The sequence below is a fragment of the Microchirus variegatus genome (assembly GCF_963457635.1).
Source record: "Microchirus variegatus genome assembly, chromosome: 7".
Taxonomy (NCBI): Eukaryota; Metazoa; Chordata; class Actinopteri; order Pleuronectiformes; family Soleidae; genus Microchirus; species Microchirus variegatus.
Window position 1 is genome coordinate 1,475,549 of NC_139808.1, and position 22,266 is coordinate 1,497,814.

General features: G+C 41.0%; 1 protein-coding gene across 2 annotated transcripts; it reads right to left on the minus strand.

Annotated features, from left to right (window-relative positions):
- Positions 1-1,259: 1,259 nt before the first annotated feature.
- camk1a (calcium/calmodulin-dependent protein kinase Ia) lies at positions 1,260-21,850 on the minus strand (the record flags this gene model as incomplete). Of its 2 annotated transcripts, none has more annotated exons than XM_083892785.1 (11): positions 1,260-1,363; positions 2,580-2,763; positions 2,935-3,022; positions 4,203-4,281; positions 4,359-4,471; positions 4,556-4,631; positions 4,873-4,999; positions 7,039-7,177; positions 7,870-7,944; positions 9,833-9,964; positions 21,765-21,850. In XM_083892785.1, 11 exons carry the CDS (start codon positions 21,848-21,850, stop codon positions 1,260-1,262), a joined length of 1,203 nt encoding a protein of 400 aa, XP_083748911.1. The 2 variants fall into 2 exon arrangements, with proteins under 2 accessions (XP_083748911.1, XP_083748912.1); XM_083892786.1 differs by having other exon boundaries at positions 1,260-1,320; positions 2,576-2,763.
- Between the last annotated feature and the right edge of the window lie 416 nt (positions 21,851-22,266).

A 22,266-nucleotide genomic window follows, 5' to 3' on the forward strand; every position in this document is an offset into this window, starting at 1 on the left:
TGAAACACTTCGTCGCGAGGGAATAAAGACGAGAGGAGATTTGTTTAAATAGTGACTTAGCGAGAGCTGGAATGAGTCGTATTTGGAGGTTTAAGGAGTAATCTGAAACAATATTTTCCCTCTTTGTTCTTTATCTGGACAGATTTTTTGACACCACCGTTCAAAAGTTTGGGCTCACTTAGAAATGTCCTTATTTTTGAAGGAGAAGCACTTTTTTCAATGAATATAACATTAAATAAATGAGAAATACACCCTATACATTGTTAATGTGGTAAACGACTATTCTAGCTGCAAACGTGCAATAAAAGTGCTAAGTATATACCATATAAGGTTCTTCGGCTTGTCCTCATAGGAGAACCATTTTTGGCTACAGGTAGAACCTTTTTTTTTTATAAATGTTTCACCTGGAACCCTTTTGGAGGGTTCCACCAAGAACCCTTTTAAACCCTTTATTCAGGAAAGGGGTTTTAAAGGGTTCTCTGGATCAAAATGGTTCTTACTGGAACCATTAGTGTTACCAAGAACCCTAATTTGGAAGCAAATGGTTCCAGGTAGAACCTCAGCCCTTGTAGAAGAACCCTTTAGGAACCCTTATTTCTAGTGTGCGAGTGTGTTCTAATGGTACATTGTGTTTGCTAATAGCGTAACAAGGCTATTGGATGATTAGAGAACCCTTGTGCAATGATGTTAGCACAGTTTTGTTGGTTCTTCGACAAAAACAAAATCATTATTTCTAATCTTATCAATGTCTCGACTATATTTTCTATTCATCTTGCAACTCTTTTGGTGAATAAAAGTGAGACTTTTAATGGAAAAAAACACAACAAAAAATGTGTATAGTTGAGCCCAAACACTTCTGAACGGTAGCGTCGTTTGTGGGTAAAAGTAATCGCAGAGGTCGACGTGACGGATAATGCGAGAACAAAAAAAAAATGTGGAGAACTTCCCTCATCTTCAGGTTGGATTACGGTTGTTTTGACCCGTCCTGATGGTAACGTTCAAATCGAAACGCGTCGCGATGAGTGACAACTACGTGGTATCTCAGGACGCTCCTCCGTCCATCAGCAGCAGCGTTGCATACCTGTTCTTCCTGGAACGGACTCTGACATCGATGCTGCCTCGTAGCTAAACTCTGTATTCCTGGCCAGACTGGGCGCGTGGATCTCTGGGCGCTCCGGGGGGGGAGGGGGGGGGGGTGTGGGTTGTGTTGGATACAGTGTCATCACCATGACGATATAGGAGGGGTTTGTTTTTTGTGCTCAGACACGACTGGCTGGCCTGCAGCAGTAGGTGCAGCTCCTCAGACTGTCCCGATCAGCGCTGCCCTCGTTGCTCCCGCGGCGACCGTCCTCGTAGTGAGACACTGGATGTTAGAGGGAAACAGAGGAGTTCATGACATGTTTGATACATGAGAAATAATCAATACTATTTGGTGTAAGGGTTAATTTGCATGGACAGGACATATGGGGATTAGGTCAATTAGACACTTTAGATTAACCATAGGTGTGAGAGTGGATGGTTTGTTGTCTCTATACGCTCTTAGAAATAAAAGTGCTAAGTAGAACCATATAAGGTTCTTTCGGCTTGTCCTCATAGGAGAACCCTTTTTGGCTCCCTTTTGGAGAGTTCCACCAAGAAACCTTTTAATTAAAACCCTTTATTCAGGAAAGGGGTTTTAAAGGGTTCTCTGGATCAAAATGGTTCTTACTGGAACCATTAGTGTTACCAAGAACCCTTGAAAAAGCAGAAGCAAATGGTTCCAGGTAGAACCTCAGCCCTTGTAGAAGAACCATTTTGGAATCTGTGCCATTTGAGATGTCTTAGGTACACTCTTAGAAATAAAAGTGCTAAGTAGGTTCTTCGGCTTGTCCTCATACACTCTTAGAAATAAGGGTTCCAAAAGGGTCCTTCTACAAGGGCTGAGGTTCTACCTGGACCCATTTGCTTTTTCAAGGGTTCTTGGTAACACTTATGGTTCCAGTAAGAACCTATTTGATCCAGAGAACCCTTTAAAACCCCTTTCTGAATGAATGGTTCTCCCTGGAGCCAAAAGGGGTTCTCCTATGAGTACAAGCCAAAGAACCATATATGGTTCTTCTTAGCACTTTTATTTCTACAAGTGTAGGAGAACCCTTTTTTGGCTCCAGGTAGAACCTTTTTATAAAGGTTCCACCAAGAACCCTTTTAAAACCCTTTATTTAGGGAATGGGTTTTCAAGGGTTCTCTGGATCAAATGGTTCTTACTGGAACCATTAGTGTTACCAAGAACCCTTTCTTCAGGGAAAGGGTTTTTCAGAAGCAAATGGTTCCAGGTAGAACCTCAGCCCTTGTAGAAGAACCCTTTTGGAACCCTTATTTCTAAGAGTGTAGCAAATGAATAAAGCAATTTAATGTTATTCACGTGCAAAAACCTATTCAAATAAACCCAGACACGAGGATTGTATTTGTCTCGACCATGAATAGATTGAGTGAAAATGGACTTGTCTGTTGATGTAAATGCTTATATCTTATATGAGAAAGTGATGGTGACATGATGGAAACACTTACAGACTTACATCATCCACACACAGATAACTTACAGCTCTCCTCTTCCCCGTTGCCCAAATCCTCCTCCTCCTCCTCCTCTTCCTCCTCCTCCTCCTCCTCTGGGAGCAGATGTCCATGGCAGGGACTGGTGGGAGTGATCTGACTGGTTCCCTCCAGACTCGTGCCCAGCTGCAGCCTCCGCATGTGTCGCACCACCGCTGTGGCGTTAAACGCTTGCTGTGCAGCCAGAGAAGCAGAGGAAGAGGAAGAGAGAGAGAAAAAAAAAAAGACCCAACACATGAGGACCTTTCTGTGTCTGACAGCTGCTCAACAAACCGGTCTTGCCAGTCTTTTCAGTGATGCAGCTCGTTCAGCAGCAGACTGAGGCTGTGACTCGCTCTGACTCACCTTCCATTTACTTTTGGCGAAGTTCTTCTTGATTTGAGCGCTGACAGATTCGTGGATGTTCTTGTCCAGAGCCGTGTCTCCACAGATCCTACAGCACACACACACACATAGGACATAAGTCAGGTGATGAGTGACAGAAGAGCCAGAAGAAGAAAACAAAGAAGTATGTTTGAAATTCACAATATGTCGACATAATAATAATAATATATTCAAATCATCATCTGCAGTCATTTTGTGCAGCTATTTTGAAAATGAGTGCACGACAATGTTTCTTCTATTTTATTCTAGTTCTATTCTCTGTCCTTTAACTGCTGCAACAAGGGACCCTTTTTAATAAAGGTTCCATCTGGAACCCTTTTGGAGGGTTCCACCAAGAACCCTTTATAAAACCCTTTATTCAGGAAAGGGGTTTTAAAGGGTTCTCTGGATCAAAATGGTTCTTACTAGAACCATTACCAAGAACCGTTGAAAAACCCTTTCTTCGGGAAAGGGTTTTTCCCCAGCCCTTGTAGAAGAACCCTTTTGGAACCCTTATTTCTAAGAGTGTAAGGTGAATAAAGTCTAATCTAATCTAATTGCATTGTTCCAATTTTCCAACAAAATATATTTATAACATATATATATAATTTGATCAGAAATGATCAGAAGTTTCATATTTTCTACTCTCGTTTCAATAAAACTACAAATAACATCTCGCCTTTGGCTCAAAGAAATGATCTAATCTACATTTTTCATACCTGAGGGCCAATTTAGGAACCCAACATTGGAATGAGGGCCGAAATCCCATTTGTAATAATTTTAATGACCAGATTGCAGTTCTACAGTTTATCGTTAAGTTATATAAGCATTAATATAATAACGCTTTATAATTTACTGTGTAATTACACAGTATTTTGGCCATTGTTCTTACCTTCTAATTACAGGTTAATACCAAGTAACACATTTCTGTTACCTTATATTTACTGAGTAAATAGCTAGTAATTGGGGGCTGTAGCTACCTGCTTATTACCAGCTTATAACACAATAATACACTAAAATTCACCATATAGAAACCAGGTAAATACCCAGTATTTTTGTTTACACTTATTGGTCTGTATCCAGTAATGTCCAATAAACATTTAACAAGCTTAGTAGCTCCTGGATTAAAACTATCAACTGTAATTCATTGCGGGGCCGACAGAAATGTTTCTGCGGGCCGCCATTGGCCCCCGGGCCGCACTTTGAGAACCAATGTCTCAATTGATATAATACAATAACGTCTTCCTCACCATGGATGTTGAAGTGCCTGTTCACACGTGTATCTCTTCAGAGAGTCTTTCTCCATCAGGTGACAGATGAAGTCTTTGGCTGTGGAAAAACACAAGACCACGTTATAACAGTAACGGTCCACCGTGAACCAAAGATATTTCAGAAGCTGAACGTACCCGAGTCTGAGATGTCGTCCCAGTACGGAGAGTCAAACTCGTACTCTGCTTTCAGAATCTGCTCAAACAACTTTGCGTCGTTTTCGTCATAAAACGGAGGATAACCGCATAATCTGTCAGGGCGTGTGATATTGAAAGATTATTCAAAGGAAAATGTAACGGACATTTCACTCTGTTCACAAGAAGCTGAGACTTACAGAATATAGGAAATAACGCCTATGGACCAGCAGTCCACTGCTTTGCTGTACGGCTTCTGGGCGAGAACCTCCGGAGCTGTGAGAGCGGGAAAACACACACACACACACACACACACACGAGCAGCAGACAGTGAGAGTGAATTCAAGTAATCTTGACCTTTCAGTCGTTCGGGCCACATTAACCAGGTAGAGAGAGCTCTTCTGAAACACTCGCAGTTGACTCGGTCACGGATGAACGAGCCTCTAGCTCACAACGACAGTGAATAAAGACAGTGATATGAACACAAACGGCAGAGAAAAAAAAAAAAAGCACCTACCCACATAACCGGGCGTGCCGCAGGCCGTGGACATGACGCTGCCCGATCCCTCGATCTTTGACAGACCAAAGTCACTGATCATGATCTTGGAGTCTTCGTCCATACTGTAATAGAGCAGGTTCTCTGGCTGCAAACACAGGAAACACGATAAGATACAATAAGATAAGATAAGATACGATAATATAAGATACGATACAATAAGGTAAGAGACTATACGATAATATAAGATACTATAACATAAGGTAAGATACGAGACCATACGATAAGATGCAATATGATAAGATAAGGTAAGCTACAAAACAATAAGGTAAGATACGAGACGATAATATATGATATGATATGATACAATACCATAGGATAAGATACGATATGATAAGGTAAGATACGAGACGATATGGCACGATATGATACGATACGATACGATACGATACGAAACGATACGGTAATATAAGATACAAGACGATAATATATGATATGATACAATACCATAGGCGACCTTCAGTGTCTTGAAAGGCGCCTTAAATATAATGCATTATTATTATAGTATAGTATAAGATAAGATATGATAAGATATGGCACGATACGATACGGTACGATACGATAAGGTAAGATACTAAACAATACTAAACGATGCGATATGATACGATACGGTAAGGTAAGATACGATGCGATACGATACGATACTATACCATACCATACCATACCATACCATAAGGTAAGATACGATACCATAAGGTAAGATACGATACGATAAGGTAAGATACGGTACGGTACGATACGATACGACACGATGCGATAAGATACGATAAGATATGGCACGATATGATACGGTACGATACGATAAGGTAAGATACTAAACGATACTAAACGATGCGATATGATACGATACGGTAAGGTAAGATACTAAACGATACTAAACGATGCGATATGATACGATACGGTAAGGTAAGATACGATGCGATACGATACGATACGATACTATACCATACCATACCATACCATACCATAAGGTAAGATACGATACCATAAGGTAAGATACGATACGATAAGGTAAGATACGGTACGGTACGATACGACACGATGCGATAAGATACGATAAGATATGGCACGATATGATACGGTACGATACGATAAGGTAAGATACTAAACGATACTAAACGATGCGATATGATACGATACGGTAAGGTAAGATACGATGCGATACGATACGATACGATACTATACCATACCATACCATACCATACCATAAGGTAAGATACGATACCATAAGGTAAGATACGATACGATAAGGTAAGATACGGTACGGTACGATACGATACGACACGATGCGATAAGATACGATAAGATATGGCACGATATGATACGGTACGATACGATAAGGTAAGATACTAAACGATACTAAACGATGCGATATGATACGATACGGTAAGGTAAGATACGATGCGATACGATACGATACGATACTATACCATACCATACCATACCATAAGGTAAGATACGATACCATAAGGTAAGATACGATACGATAAGGTAAGATACGGTACGGTACGATACGATACGACACGATGCGATAAGATACGATAAGATATGGCACGATATGATACGGTACGATACGATAAGGTAAGATACTAAACGATACTAAACGATGCGATATGATACGATACGGTAAGGTAAGATACGATGCGATACGATACGATACGATACTATACCATACCATACCATACCATACCATACCATACCATACCATAAGGTAAGATACGATACCATAAGGTAAGATACGGTACGGTACGATACGATACGACACGATGCGATAAGATACGATAAGATATGGCACGATATGATACGGTACGATACGATAAGGTAAGATACTAAACGATACGAAACGATGCGATATGATACGATACGGTAAGGTAAGATACGATGCGATACGATGCGATACGATACGATACGATACAATACGATACGATACTATACAATACCATATCATACCATACCATAAGGTAAGATACGATACGATACGATACGTACGGTACGATACGATGCGATGCGATACAATACGGTAAGGTAAGATACGATGCGATGCGATGCGATGCGATGCGATACGGTAAGATACGATACGATACAATAAGATATGATAGGATAAGATGTCTTCTGTCTCTGTGATACCTTCAGGTCTCTGTGGACGATGCCCATGTCATGGAGGTATTTGACTGCGTCCAGGATCTGGTGTATGAGTTGACTGGCGTCTCTCTCTGTGTAAAAACCTTTCTCCACAATCCTGTCAAACAGCTCACCTCCAGACACACTGAAAAACAGGATTATATCACTTGATCAAGAAATACTGAAAAAACTCTTTAACCCTTTAACACCTAAGCCTCAAAATGTCTTTGTTTTGCTTATTTTAACCAGAAATGGTCAAAAAAAAAAATTAAAATATGTACTAGTGTAAGTGACTTGAATTCAGTGTATTTGTCTAATCACACCATTTTTTGGCTGAAGATACTAATTGGTTGAAAGTATTTTTTCTCATTTTTCTTGCTTGAAACAAGTTATTTTCCTTTAATAGTGGTTATAATTTATTGCATTTTTTGCAGTAGATGTTGTTGCCCATTTTTCCAGAATAACTTCCAATATCTGGCCATTATTTAACAATTTACTGCATGTTAAATTGTGTGTATGGTGTATTAACAATTTAAAACAATAGAAAAACAAAACCAAACACTGCAGTTGTGCACAAACCCCTGTTTTTGCATGTTCAATTTGAACAGTGTAAAATAACGTTGTTTTTGTCTCAGTGTCCAAAAACAGGGCCAAAGAGACGCTGATTCGCCGACTTCCTGCAACAGCGTGTGTGAAATTACCGTAATAACCACATCTCAGCTCTCAGAAAAGTAGCACAAACTGTCGCCTAATTACGATAATGCAAAGTTGAGCTCGGTGTTTGAGGGTTGATTCGTGGCAATTTCCATTTAACATAAAGAAGAAAGCAGAACTCACAGCTGCATGACCAGATATAGGTGAGAGGTGCTTTCGAAGATGTCCTCCAGTGTAACGATATTGGGATGCTTGATTCTGGAGGAAGAACATTGGAGTCAAAAGCCACTGCATTTTTCATTGTGACACACACACACACACACACACATTCTTGTGCTGCATACTGAGGACTGGGTTGCTGACAAAGTGAGGACCAACATTTCCACTTTATAAATCAACACAATTACAAATATCTACTTCATGAATGACATCTACAAAGAATTTTTAATTTTTGGTCCAAAATTTGACAATAACTTCATAATATACTATGCCGTCCAAAATGTGAAAAAATCTTTGACAAAAAAAAGTTGACCAAAAATTTGACAAAAACGTCATACTATACTGTCGTCCAAAATTTGAAAAAAAAAAAGACCCAAAAATGTTGGTCCAAAATTTGACAAAAACGTCATACTATACTGTCGACGAAAATTTGAAAAAAAAAATTGACAAAAAAATTGACAAAAAAATTGACAAAAAAATTGACAAAAACGTCATACTATACTGTCGACGAAAATTTGAAAAAAAAATGTAACCAAAAATTTGACCAAAAATTTGACAAAAACGTCATACTATACTGTCGACGAAAATTTGAAAAAAATATTTGACCAAAAATTTTTGGTCCAAAGTTGGACAAAAACGTCATGATATACTGTCGTCCAAAATTTGAAAAAAAAAAAGACCCACAAATTTTGGTCCAAAATTTGACAAAAACGTCATACTATACTGTCGACCAAGATTTGAAAAAAAAATGTGACCAAAAAATTTTGCTCCAAAATTTGACAAAAACGTCATACTATACTATGACGTCCAAATTTTTTATTTTTTTTATTATTATTTTTTTGGACAAATTGAGTATAGCATGTTATAGAAACCTGAGGAAGTGATTTCAATGAAAACAAAGTGAGGACCGGCCAAAATGTCCTCACTCCATAAAAATGACCTCTCTTTGTTGGTTAAAAACCCTCATTGGTCCTCAGTATGCCACAAGTACAAGAACACACACACACGCACATCTCTCTATAACGCTTGTAGTCAAATGGTCACCAGATGGTTTGCAGATTGTTGCATAATTCAGGTTAGGAACGTTTTGTTCTTCAAACCTGCGAGTTTACCTCATTCCCCCAAAAATACTAGAACGCCTTGATCTGACCCTGAGAACTGTTAACCAGCAGCAGCAGCAGCTTCAGCAGCAGCTTCAGCAGCTTCAGCAGCAGCAGCTTCAGCAGCAGCAGCAGCAGCAGCAGCAGCAGCTTCAGCAGCAGCAGCTTCAGCAGCAGCTGTGGTTGATGATGATATGATTCCGTCGCTGAGACAGGACATGACTGTGAAAATGACTACTCTCACACAAAGAGGACAGATTTGGATGATTTGCAGCTCGTCGGCAGTCAAACGGCTCTTTGGCTCTCGAGTCGAGCTGAGAGCATATTATGAATGTGCCGTCACTTCAGCTCAGAGAGGCCAGAGTGACTCCAGTGAGACGGAGATGTGTGTGTTTTTAAGTCGTCCTCGCGTCTCTCTCTCATCGTTTATTTCACGATGCCTTAAAGTGTTTGGACAAACCCTGTTCCTACCGTTCTTTCCCCCCCCCCTCATCCTTTCTCCTCCTCCTCCTCCTCCTCCTCCTCCTCCTCCTCCTCTCCACACTCCATGTCTCTTTCTCTTTCTTCAGTACACTGCTGCGGGGAATTCCACACCATCCCCGCCTCTGTGTGCTGTTGCCCTGGCAACAGGGACACTAAAAATAGGTCTATCTTCTTTATGCCTGACATTTCCGGGCGCACAGTCCAACTGTTTCTACTGACACCGTGCATTTAGTCACCGGCGCAATTGACCCCCTTGCATATATGCACACACACACACACACACACACACACACACACCCACACATTATGCCTCTGTGCATGTGCAGGACTTCGGTGGGCGTCACCTGTGTAGTACGGCGATCTCATTCTCGATGTTGTTCTCTTTGCCTTCCAGGGCTTTCTTGGGGATGCACTTGATGGCCACCAGCCTCTGCGTCCTCTTCTCCTCGGCTAGAACCACCTCGGAGAACGCGCCGCTGAGGAACACAGGCAGAAGGTGAAAAAAGCGTCAAAGAAAAGGTTAGCGATGATGTTTGGATGAATAATTCAACGCGGTGACCTGAGTGAGAGGCGAACGGTCACCGAAAAACAACAACTTTTTCATCCGTTTCAAATCGTGCAACGCGGCTTCTTTTTTGAGACCAGACTGCATTATGGATTATGGTCTGGTGATGATGATGATGATGATGATGATGATGATGAGAGCGAGAATAGCGTGCATTTGCACAGTCTCCCCACAGGAGCGTGGGAGTGAGCTCAGGAGGAGGCCGCAGCGTACAAACAATGTGAGCAGCCACATGCAGGCGCTCTGTCTTTACACGTATTATATGAAAGAGCAGCTGTTCGATGTCACGCTGCAAACCTACATAACATCGTGCAAAACTTTTTACGGTTTCCTGCTGTTGACAGGAGGCAACCGTGTCATCAGTTATTGATACTTAACGTATATGTAGACATAAACTCTCTCTGTGTGTGTTTCTCAGTTTTGTTTTGTTTTCACTGTGTCTGCGGTGACACGGTGTGAGGTTATTTTAACGTCACGACTCAGCGGAAGCACAATGTTAAAGTAAAGCGAGACGTCACACAGGTTTTCGGGAATTATCAGAGGTGGAAAGTAAATGAAACGAGTAGGGTTCTTTGTGTACTTGTGTACAAAAATGTGTAATTTTACTTTTTTTTGATAGGTAGATAGATAGATTCTAGCTTGTAAGCTCGCAAGCTAAGTATTGCAACTAGCAAGACAGATAGATAGATTCAAGCTAACTAGCACACCAACTAGCCAGATAGATTCTAGCTTGTAAGCTTGTTAGCTTACTAGCAAGATAGATAGATAGATAGATAGATAGATAGATAGATAGATAGATAGATAGATAGATAGATAGATAGATAGATAGATAGATAGATAGATAGATAGTCAAAGCGTTTGTGACCTTTGACCTTTTTTCATATTCTATTTTGTCAGCACTAATATGTAAACGTTAATTAAGGTTTAATTAAAAACTATTCAAGTGAAAAGAAAGAACACCAACCTTGTCAAAAAAGTAACTTTTACTCTGAGTACATTTTAAAATACTAAGCTACTTTTTACTTTAACTTTAATACATTTTAGACCAGTACTTAAACAGTTATCAAAATAGTGGTACTTTTACTTTCAGTAGAATATTTCTGGTTCTCTGAAACAAATGTTGTGTCTGGAATTTGGACCCAGAGCTTTAGACTTAATGTGCGTCCTGACCATCTTTAAGTCGACCTCCTTGAGTCTGTGGTTGTTTTCTACCATTACACAATATTCCAGTAAATGCTCAGCAGTGTCCGTCTGTGGTAATCTTAGTCGTAGCTTTGCATCATCACAGCGAACCTTGTGCGAAAAACAAACCAGTGGAGCAGAAACTTCTGAACAGCGATTCTGACGCACAAGAGATCTCCTGTTTCATGTTTTATTTTTATTTATTTTTTTAAAGCCCTTAAAATAAACACTCTCCGAGCATAATCAAATAAAGCTCCAGTTTCCTTCAACACATAAAAGCATTTTAATGTATTTAAGTCGGCAGCTTCTGCAGCCAGGATTTCACCACACACAGTCTAAAATGGGAGTTGGTCGAGACAGTTAAAGGTGACAACTGTTGTGTTTCCTCACTAAAAAAGACAACATGTTTGTTTTTGTTGGTTGAAATGTGTTTGTTAGCTTTCGAAATGTACATATTTGGGGTAAGAATAAGACAAACTGTGAGATATGATGTACTGTTGTTTTCAAGCCTCTTCTTCTAAATGGCAATGTTGGGACGTTATGGTTGTTTACAAATGTTGACAATTTACATGAAATCTGACCTCCATCCGAATGCTGCTCAAACAGAGGCGATACTAGAGTCTGTAGGGGCCCTAAGCAAAAATTCTCAGGGGGCCCTTCCTTCCAACCAGTTTTCATCACCGTTATGTTACAAATGATCTGACAAAATATATATTTTTTCAAAATGAAGGAAATAACATGGAAAATCCTTGTAATTAAAAAGTATGTGAAAATATAAATGTATAGAACAATATAATACTGTAAATAGCTTTTAAAAAACTATATAAACTTTATACCCACATTATAAAACAATATAAATATATACAACATAACTTCACAGAGGTTAAACTGAGGTGGGGCCCCTTTAGGGAGGTATTTATATTTATTTACAGTGTAATGCATATCTTTTTTACTCAGATATATGTTTTTCTTTCAGTTATTTACAGTATTGTATTGTTCTGTACATTTATATTGTTTTATAATTTGGGTTCTTTACAGTGTAATGTATTTTTTTTACTAAGTTTATATAGTTTTTTAAAAGCTATTTACAGTATTTTATTGTTCTTTACATTTATATTTTCACATACTTTTTAATTACAAGGTTTTTCCATGTTATTTCATTCATTTTGCAAAAAAAAAAATATTTTGAACTCATACATTTTTCGTTGGTGTCAGATTATTTATAACATAATGGTAATGAACACTGGTTGGAAGGAAGGGCCCCCTGGGAATTTTTGCCTAGGGCCCCTACAGACTCTAGAATCGCCTCTGTTCCTACTGAGATGTCATTGCAAAACGGCCATTGTTGTTTAAGGGGGACGGGGAGGCGGCGGCTGCTCACTGCACATTTCAGTAAAAACAGCCCTCAGGCTCCGAGTGTCGGGGGGGCCCACTATCGGCTCGGGGGCCCCGAGCAGTTGCCTGCCTTGCCTGTTCACAAGCTGCGCCTCTGTGCTTAAAGCAGACTTTTATCAATACTTCTGCAACAACTAAGGTATAAATAAATATTATAATAGTAATAGTAACAACGATTTTATCGCTACTAGAATGAGCTAGAATCATAGTTGCAGCAGTGTCTGCATCATTTCACCCAATATGTTAGTCACAGAGTGACAGAGAGCAAATGAGAGCGCGAGAAGACACACACTCACGCTGACAAACACACACACACACACACACACACACACACACAGGCTCACAGTTTTCTACTGTTGCTGCGAGACACATTGTAATTAACCATCAAGTTGCTCATTTCTCCTAGGAGACGTAGTAGGGTTGAGCTCTGAGGGTTTGACAGAGACAAACGGAGGCGGCAAACGCATCTGTTAGATTTGCTGAAGTGCTAATGTTTACATCACACACACCTGAGTTAAACTGCTTTATGTGCCACTGTCCAAGCCTTATGGACGTCCGTCCTTCTATTCACATGAAAATGTACAGCAACAGCAACTGTCGATGTCCTGACGCACGTTATTTTATCAGTTTTATACCAGAACATCATTCTGGCACGAACACGCGATAACATGCTGCTAACAAATTAAAATAAATAAGCTTTACATGAGTCACTGGCCTCAGTGTGCAGGAAGATAACTGAGGCTTCTGTCATCACTGCTGTTTTTGTGTCCACGAGCACGACTGTAGATAGATAGATAGATAGATAGATAGATAGATAGATAGATAGATAGATAGATAGATAGATAGATAGATAGATAGATAGATAGATAGATAGATAGATAGATTGTAAGCTCATAAGCTAACTAGCACACTGACTAGCAAGATAGATTGATTCTAGCTTGTACGCTCACAAGCTAACTAGCACATTAACCAGGAAGATAGATAGATAGATAGATAGATAGATAGATAGATAGATAGATAGATAGATAGATAGATAGATAGATAGATAGATAGATAGATAGATAGATAGATAGATAGATAGATTATATTTTAGCATGTAAGCTTGCAAGCTAACTAGCACATTAACTAGCAAGATAGATAGATTCTAGCTTGTAAGCTCACACGCTAACTAGCACACTAACTAGCTAGATAGATAGATAGATAGATAGATAGATAGATAGATAGATAGATAGATTATATATCAGCATGTAAGCTTGCAAGCTAACTAGCACACTAACTAGCAAGATAGATAGATTCTAGCTTGTAAGCTCACACGCTAACTAGCACACTGACTAGCAAGATAGATAGATTCTAGCTTGTAAGCTCACACGCTAACTAGCACACTAACTAGCAAGATAGATAGACAGACAGACAGACAGACAGACAGACAGACAGACAGACAGACAGACAGACAGATAGATAGATAGATAGATAGATAGATAGATAGATAGATAGATAGATAGATAGATAGATAGATTGTAAGCTCATAAGCTAACTAGCACACTGACTAGCAAGATAGATTGATTCTAGCTTGTACGCTCACAAGCTAACTAGCACATTAACCAGGAAGATAGATAGATAGATAGATAGATAGATAGATAGATAGATAGATAGATAGATAGATAGATAGATAGATAGATAGATAGATAGATAGATAGATAGATAGATAGATAGATAGATAGATAGATAGATAGATGTGTATAGGTTATTTGTAATGGTTAATTAAGGTTTAATTAAAAACTATTACTACTAACTAGCGCGATAGACAGACAGACACGGAGAGAGAAATTGTAAATAGACACAAACCAGACAGAGAGTGAGACGTTGTTGAAAACGCTGTAATCCCATCTGTCTGTTTGGGCAAATATTGATTCACACGTTGTGTCATGTCCGTATCACCATCACTTTCACTATCATCACCGTGTTCTTATTTCAGTCGCTCGTGTCTTCGAGGCTTCTTCTCCTGACACTTTATTACTATGAACTATTATATAATGGGCTGCATAAACCACACGTAACAGACACTCTGAGGCTGGAGGAACTGGACTGAGCTGTAAATCCACCTACTTTCATTTATGCAGCGTGTGTCCTCCTCACTTAGTAACACTAGCTTTAGCTGGTGATTTATGCTGCAACATAAAACATAACAAATGTCTAATACTGTAATAGCACAGCGATACTAATGTGTAAATGAAATGCAGTCAGCTGTGTAAACAGGAATGTACTATCACTTCTTTTTAAGGAGGTTGTTTCAAGGGGCAGATATGTTTAAAAATGTACTGCCTGTCATTTTTAAACGCCGGTACGTCTTTTCTTTTCTTATTTATGTGCTCTGTGGATTTTGGAGTTCAGGCGGATTATAATAACCTTCATCTTTGACATTTTACTAACATAATGCTTTTTTTTTTTTTAATTTGAGGTACGTTGTTTTAAATCTTCCCAGTCTGACATCACATGACTAGGCTGAGATTAATCTTATGAACAGATGGTGCGACCTATACAGTATAATACAGGATACCTGCTGCACAACACACACACACAATCACAGGGTGTGTGTTGTAAATGTACAACCCGCCGCATCTCACTCACAGTGATGGATGTGGCAAATATCATCCATAGTGTTCTTTTTATAAGATTTAGAGGAATGCACCATTAATCAAGCCGAGCCGGGGCGTCTCGGACCTGTTGCGGGTCATCCATCTCTCTATCGATTGGAAAAGCTTTCTCCTTTTAGCCCGAGCCATTATGTGTGTTATAGTGTGTGTGAGAGAGGAACAAAAGAGTGGGTATGTGTGCTCATGCTGTATAATCCCCATCCAACCCATATCAGATCAATTCTTAAAGGTGCCGTATGTAAGAATGTGGCCAAAAGCGGTTACTACATTCAAATTCAAAATTCCGAGGTCTTTTAGGTTTCGTTTTCTGACGTAACTGGCAACCAGTAGCTGAGACGCTACTGACTGCAATGATTGGTAGACGGCGGTAGGTGGCGCCACATGCCAAAACATGATTTCAAAACATAAACATGATTTGCAGTCTGCAAAAAAAAAAATGAATGCAAATATTTTGTCTGTACTGTTGTTGTTGGTGAGTTCAGTTTGTTATATGAACATTATTCCTGAGTCTCTGTGACATATTAGGAGCATTTTATGGCCATTTGCTTTAGATTTATTACCTAATGCACCTTGAAATTCGAGGAAATTCACATCTCAAAAATAGCGACTGGAACTTTCACTAACGCTTGTGCAAATGTGCTGTGATATAATGTCCTGCATCCACTCTACTGACATGAGGTCAACACTCTTAACTGCTCAGCCTTTCTCTATAAACAAGCCGACCTACACAAGTGCCTTCAAACAGTGTTAGTGCTACGCAGTCACAGTGTTTACGCCGTCCACCTGGACCCAAGACGGTCTTAAAACCGGCCTACGCTCTATGGTGCGTTACGTTGTTATGTCTTTCTTGCCTTTTCGGGTTAATTTTTTTTGGCACCCTAAGGTCTAATATGTGTTTGTATACGGACACTTTTGTGATACAGAACTCTGAAAGCAGATTTGTTTGAGTTAGGGGGGGTTTCCAACCACTGGGTCCTGTAACAGATCATGTCATTTTAAAGGGTTTAAAGGCATTTTGGCATGTCTTAGGTACACTCTTAGAAATAAAAGTGCTAAGTAGAACCATATAAGGTTCTTTGGCTTTTCCTCGTACACTCTTAGAAATAAGGGTTCCAAAAGGGTCCTTCTACAAGGGCTGAGGTTCTACCTGAAGACAGGGTTTTTCAAGGGTTCTTGGTAACACTAAGGGTTCCAGTAAGAACCATTTTGATCCAGAGAACCCTTTGAAACCCCTTTCCTGAATAAAGGGTTTTAAAAGGGTTCTTCGTGGAACCCTCCAAAAGGGTTCCAGGTGGAACCTAGGGTTCTCCTACGAGGACAAGCTGAAGAACCTTATAAGGTTCTACTTAGCACTTTTATTTCTAAGAGTGCATCATAAGTGAACAGTTTGGGGGATGTTTCCTATGTGAACTTGTCCCAAACAAGTGGACTTCAAACAGAGGCTTAACTCGGGCCGATCTGAATATAATATTTTCAACATTTATCAATTAACTTCACTCACACTGAGCTCCTGGATAAAGCTCCACTGTAATCGTCTCTCCGAGCATAAGGAGCTTTGCGTCAACACATTAATTCTGTCAGGTCCAGCTTCTGTGACGAGGAGGGAGGAGAACATTACTGCAGCCAGTTCCTTCTGAAATGAGAACACAGCCTCCTATCCTGGCAATTGACCCTCACAATCCTCCTTACATAACTCTTGATATCATCCGTTTAGATTGCAGCGACACGGCGAGATCTGTGAGAATCAGAACAGATATAACATCGCGTCCAGCCGCGAGACAAGGACTGGCAGCTTCTCGTTGCAATCAATCAATCAATCAAGTTTTATTTGTATAGCACTTTACAATAGCCAGACGGTACCCAAAGTGCTTTACATAAAAACAATATGTAAAAACAATACATAAAAACAGAAAGTGCTACTAGTGCTGCAGGGTGTTAGAGGCCTTCTAAAAGTGCATAAAGTAGAAAACAGGTAAAATAAGTACACCTGAGAGAAGGACTACCCTAGTCAGAGAGTAAAAAGCCAATCTAAAAAAGTGTGTCTTCAGCTTCGATTTAAAAAGGTTGAGGTCAGTAGTGATGCGAATCTCAGAGGGCAGAGTCTGTTCCACAGCCTGGGAGCTGCGACAGCAAGAGAGCGATCGCCCCACTGTTTACGCCTGGACCTCGGGACCTCTAAAGCCCAATTTATACTTCTGCGTAAAGTGCTCTGCGTAGGCTACGTAGAGACTCTGCGTCGACGCAGAGACTGTCGAAGAGCCTCTGCGTCGTCTCCGTCTGCACGAAATATTTTTAAGTGTCCGTCACTCCGTCAAGGGACAACGGAGACGGCAAGAGCTGCGATTGGTCCTCAGGACAGGCCGAGCTAAGCTGCTCTGTGCCGGCTCTCAGTGCGCTCCGGGCGTCCTGACAGAGGCGGAGCAGATCCCCGCCGATAACGCCGCTGCCGAACTATAAATACGTCATATCTTAACACACACAGCACATGTTTAGACTCTAAATGGCCAATTTCTCGCCTCAAATTATCTTAAAACTGCGTTCCGTCACACAGAAAAGTGAGAAACGGCCACTTTTTCAACAACAACAGTCTTTCTCTCTCTTTCTTTCTCGGACGCCATTGCTCACTGTAGCCAGAAGCACAACAACCTTGCGCGGCGACCCCTACTGATCGGGCGGGAAATTGCAGCGAGTGTCCGTCACCACGACGCAGAAGTATAAATGCTCGAGGCGTCTCCGTGGTGACGCAGACGGACAACGCATACGCAGTCGGAGAAGTATAATGTGGCCTTAACAGGAGCTGGCCAGAAGAACGGAGGGCTCTGCCATGATCGCGAACAGTTAAAATCTAGGAGGGAGCCTGGCCGTTAATGGCATAAAAAACAAACAATAAGAGTTTAAAATCAATTCTAAAACAAACTGGAAGCCAGTGGAGTGACGACAGCACCGGGGTAATGTGTTCACGCCTGGACGTGCCTGTTAAAAATCGGGCCGCTGCGTTCTGCACAAGTTGGAGACGCGAGATTAAAGACTGGCTAAGGCCAACATAGAGCGCGTTACAATAGTCCAGTCTTGAGCTAATAAAAGCGTGGATAGCCTTCTCGAGGTGCTGCCGACTTAAAAAAGGCTTCACTTTGACCAGGAGGCGCAGTTGAAAAAAGCTTGTGCTGACAACAGACCTAATCTGTCTGTCAAATCTAAGCCCGCTGTCAAATGTTACCCCAAGATTCTGAACATATGGTTTAAAAAAGGGCGCGAGAGTGCCAGAGTTCGTTTGACATCCTCGCCCCCAACGCTCGACGTAAACGGTCAGCTCGATCGTCGACCCGCTGGGATTTTTACTTTTTCTTGGACGTGGACCAGAACGATCCGTCTGATTGTGCGCGGCTTCTCTCGGTCAGCGGGTGAGATTCCAAAACAACCACCCACCCCCCCCATATGGTGACACTTGTGCCCTCACAGGTGGACATGTGCTGGGTCACTTGTACTTAGTCTGGGTGAGTGGAAAAAGGTGCACACCCCTCCCTCCCCCCGCCGACCATCTGGGCTCAATCCTGCCCCTCCTGGAGTTGGCAGTCACACCTTCCCCCGTGTGTGAGTCCAGCCCTCACACCATTACTGTCCAGAAGCCGACCTTGATTATTCATTTTGTGAATTACACAAACTGCCTCGCCATGTCCAAATGTAATTAAACACATTTCACAGAGGTGAATCCGAGTCAAATTGGAAAGCGAGTGTGTGTGTGGAGTGGAGCTGACGAGGGCACTTACACAAACGGTTAAACACCATTGCACTGACTCAAATTCTACATTCCTGGCAGCGTGGATGCAAATGAGTAATGTCCCCTTACCTAACTGACCCTTTGACCTCTTGGTTTCTGCATGGCGGCTCCACTATGGGCCAATTCCAATTCCTATCTTAGCCCTCAAGCTCAACCCTTAATCTTAACTGGCCCCTCAAAACCAAGTGTTGAGGGTTATTTTGTCACTTAGAAATGGGACACCCCTTAAATGCAGATACGTCTTCAGACTGTAGGGGGCAGAATAACGCGAAAGCTGCGTCCAGTCTGTCAACTCAAAAAAAGAAGAAGAAGAAGAATGCATTTACGTCACAATTATTTATTCTGATCCGTTTGTCAGTCAAGTTATTAGGTTGTCAGTTAGTTATAAGATGATACTCATACAAATATTCAGCTGACAGTTACCACACACCACGACTTATTGAAAAGTTAACGATAGCGAACGATCGATTGTCCGCACCGGCCGGCTATTGACAAAAGATCGTAAAATAAAAATAAATGTTACGCAACAATGACGTCAGTAATCCATAATATGGGCCTAAACTAAGATAATACGATGGTTTTCATCATTTTTATATCTCTATTAACAAAGAAAATACTTCATTTGTAGCGTACTCGTTTTGCTGCTTTCGCCGCCATCTTTGTTATGTCAAAACAAGGCAATGCATTCTGGGTATCCCTTGCTCCCAAGGGGGGTCTTGGAAAATCTCAATATTGAGGGCGATACAGCCCTTAAACTCGCCCCTCAACTTAATTTTTCTGAGAATCAGGACAGCACTTGCACTAGAGGGAGCGCACAGTTTTGAGATTGAGGGATAAGATTGAGGGTTAAGCGAGGAATTGGAATTCAGCCTAAATTTGGCCTCAAACTTCACAAACTAAGCATTCTCTTGGCGTATGGGAACTCTACTTTTGTCTCATTTTTGGTGGTAATCCACAAGGGGAAACTAGATCTCTGATAATAAGGAACCAATTTCACAATCCACACCCTCTAAAATGACTCCGTAAAACCTCCATATTCTCTCCATGTCTGTGAAGGTTCTCTCCATGTACTTAGACTTCCATGCTACCAAAGAGTCCAAAGACGTGCTGCTCAAGTTAACCTGAGATTCCTTTGTTTTTGCTTACAGGTATGTGAATAAGAGTGTTAATTATTGTTAATTGGCTCTGTGATAGATGGGGGCGACCTATTCCCCGCTGTGCTCTGTCTGCCTGAGGTCCAATGTCAGCTGGGATTCCTTACAGTTCCTCCAGAACCATTGAGGGGTAAATTTGGGGATTAGGCAGATTGGATCCTCTAAATCATGGGTCTCAAACTGGCGCCCTCCCCCCCCCACTCAATATCATGTTATAATGAAAACATGGCCCACGACCTCACCATCTTTTAAACACAGTGTGTAGCTGAGGCACAGTTGCCAGCGAGGTGATAGAATATAATTTTTTGCTAGCAATGTTTTTTTATAACAGTAATAATAAGACATTTGGTCATAGTTATCCCATTATTAAATGTATCTTAATACAACATTCAATTACATATATAACAAGAACTTCGGCGCAACTAAACTTTTTCCAGCTCCATAGGCACTTGACCTGTGGGGGGCGCTACTGAGCCATTTTACATAGGTTTGTCACAAGTCCATTATTTTATTGAATTTTTCGGCAGTTCTTATGTGCGTGGAAGTTTTCCTCCGAATTCACGCACGTTTAGGGGGTCAAATTCAAGATTTACCAGGGCTAAAGATAATAATAATAATAATTCCTTGAATAACAATAGGTTCCTCGTCACTGTTGCGTACGAGGTCCCTAAATACACTTGTTCGGGCCCGAGCCACGAATGGCAACGGCCGAAACGACTCCTGGTACGAACTTTAATTGGAGTTGTCCTCACTATTATTTACGTAATTTAAAACAAATGCATGTTTTTGATGTTAATATGTTAATTTTTGCATCATAAATAGTATTATTAAGTGTGATATCATGATGCAAGGGGCCCACGGTTGGAGTAGTGGTTAGCACCCTTGACTTTGCAGCAAGAAGACCCGGGTTCCTGGGTTTTCGAACAACTTCGGAACAAGGGCCTTTCTGGAAGGAGTGTGCATGTTCTCCCCCGTGTGTGCGTGGGTTTTTCTCCGGGTTCTCCGGCTTCATTCCCACAGTCCAAAAACATACGATATGGGGGTTAGGTGAATAGGTCACTCTGAATTTGACCGTAGGTGTGAGAGTGTGAGTGAATGGTTGTTTGTCTCTATATGTGGCCCTGTGATGGACTGGTGAACTGTCCAGGGTGAACCCCGCCTATCGCCCAATGTCAGCTGAGATAGGCACAGCACCCCCCGCGACCCTCTGGTGGAGGATAAAGTGGTAGATAATGGATGGACGGATGGATTATGATGCAATATTGTGAACAGTTGGTTTTTTCACCCCACTTTTTATTCTCTTGGCCGCCCCCCTCTTGACCACAATAGATGCGCATTGGCCCCCAGGTCATTTGAGTTTTGAGACCCCTGCTCCATATTGACACTCGTGAGTGTGAGAGTGGATGGTTGCACCCCGTCTTCCGCCCTACAACAGCTGGGATTAGCACCAGCGACCCTCATGTGGAGGATAAACATGATACGTCGATACCAGCACTGTAGATATATATATACTTTTTTTTTTACAATTTAAACTCGTATGCAACTTACGTTCCCAGCACTTCTTTGAAATCGTAGTGTTCTTTGATGTCGGACGTCTTCTTTTTCCATCCGTTTCCATCCTCTCCAAGAGGCATCCTACAACGCTAATCGAGTTTGCCACACTACAGCTAAGGGGCAAAAGAGATTTAAGAAAAAAAAAATGAATAAAGTGCAAGCAATATTGTGCCTCTGCATCATATCAGTAGATTCAATACAGTCCAGCGGATTGCTCTATTGAATTAACCATTATTCTGTTTACTGATGAAATGCTGTGGTCAGGGAAAACCACTGTGAGTCTGATCTCACTAAATGACATGAAGATGACTTATGTTCCTTCTTATAATGGTGATCAAAGCCAGTATGGATAAGTGTCTGTGTAAGTGCCAGATCATTTAAGACTGATTGTTAACTATCACAATATTACAGAGAAAGATCATTGAACACATTACATTTAAAAGACAATAAAGCTTCTCCACAGATGAACGATTACTCTCAGTGTTTCTTTGCTGAC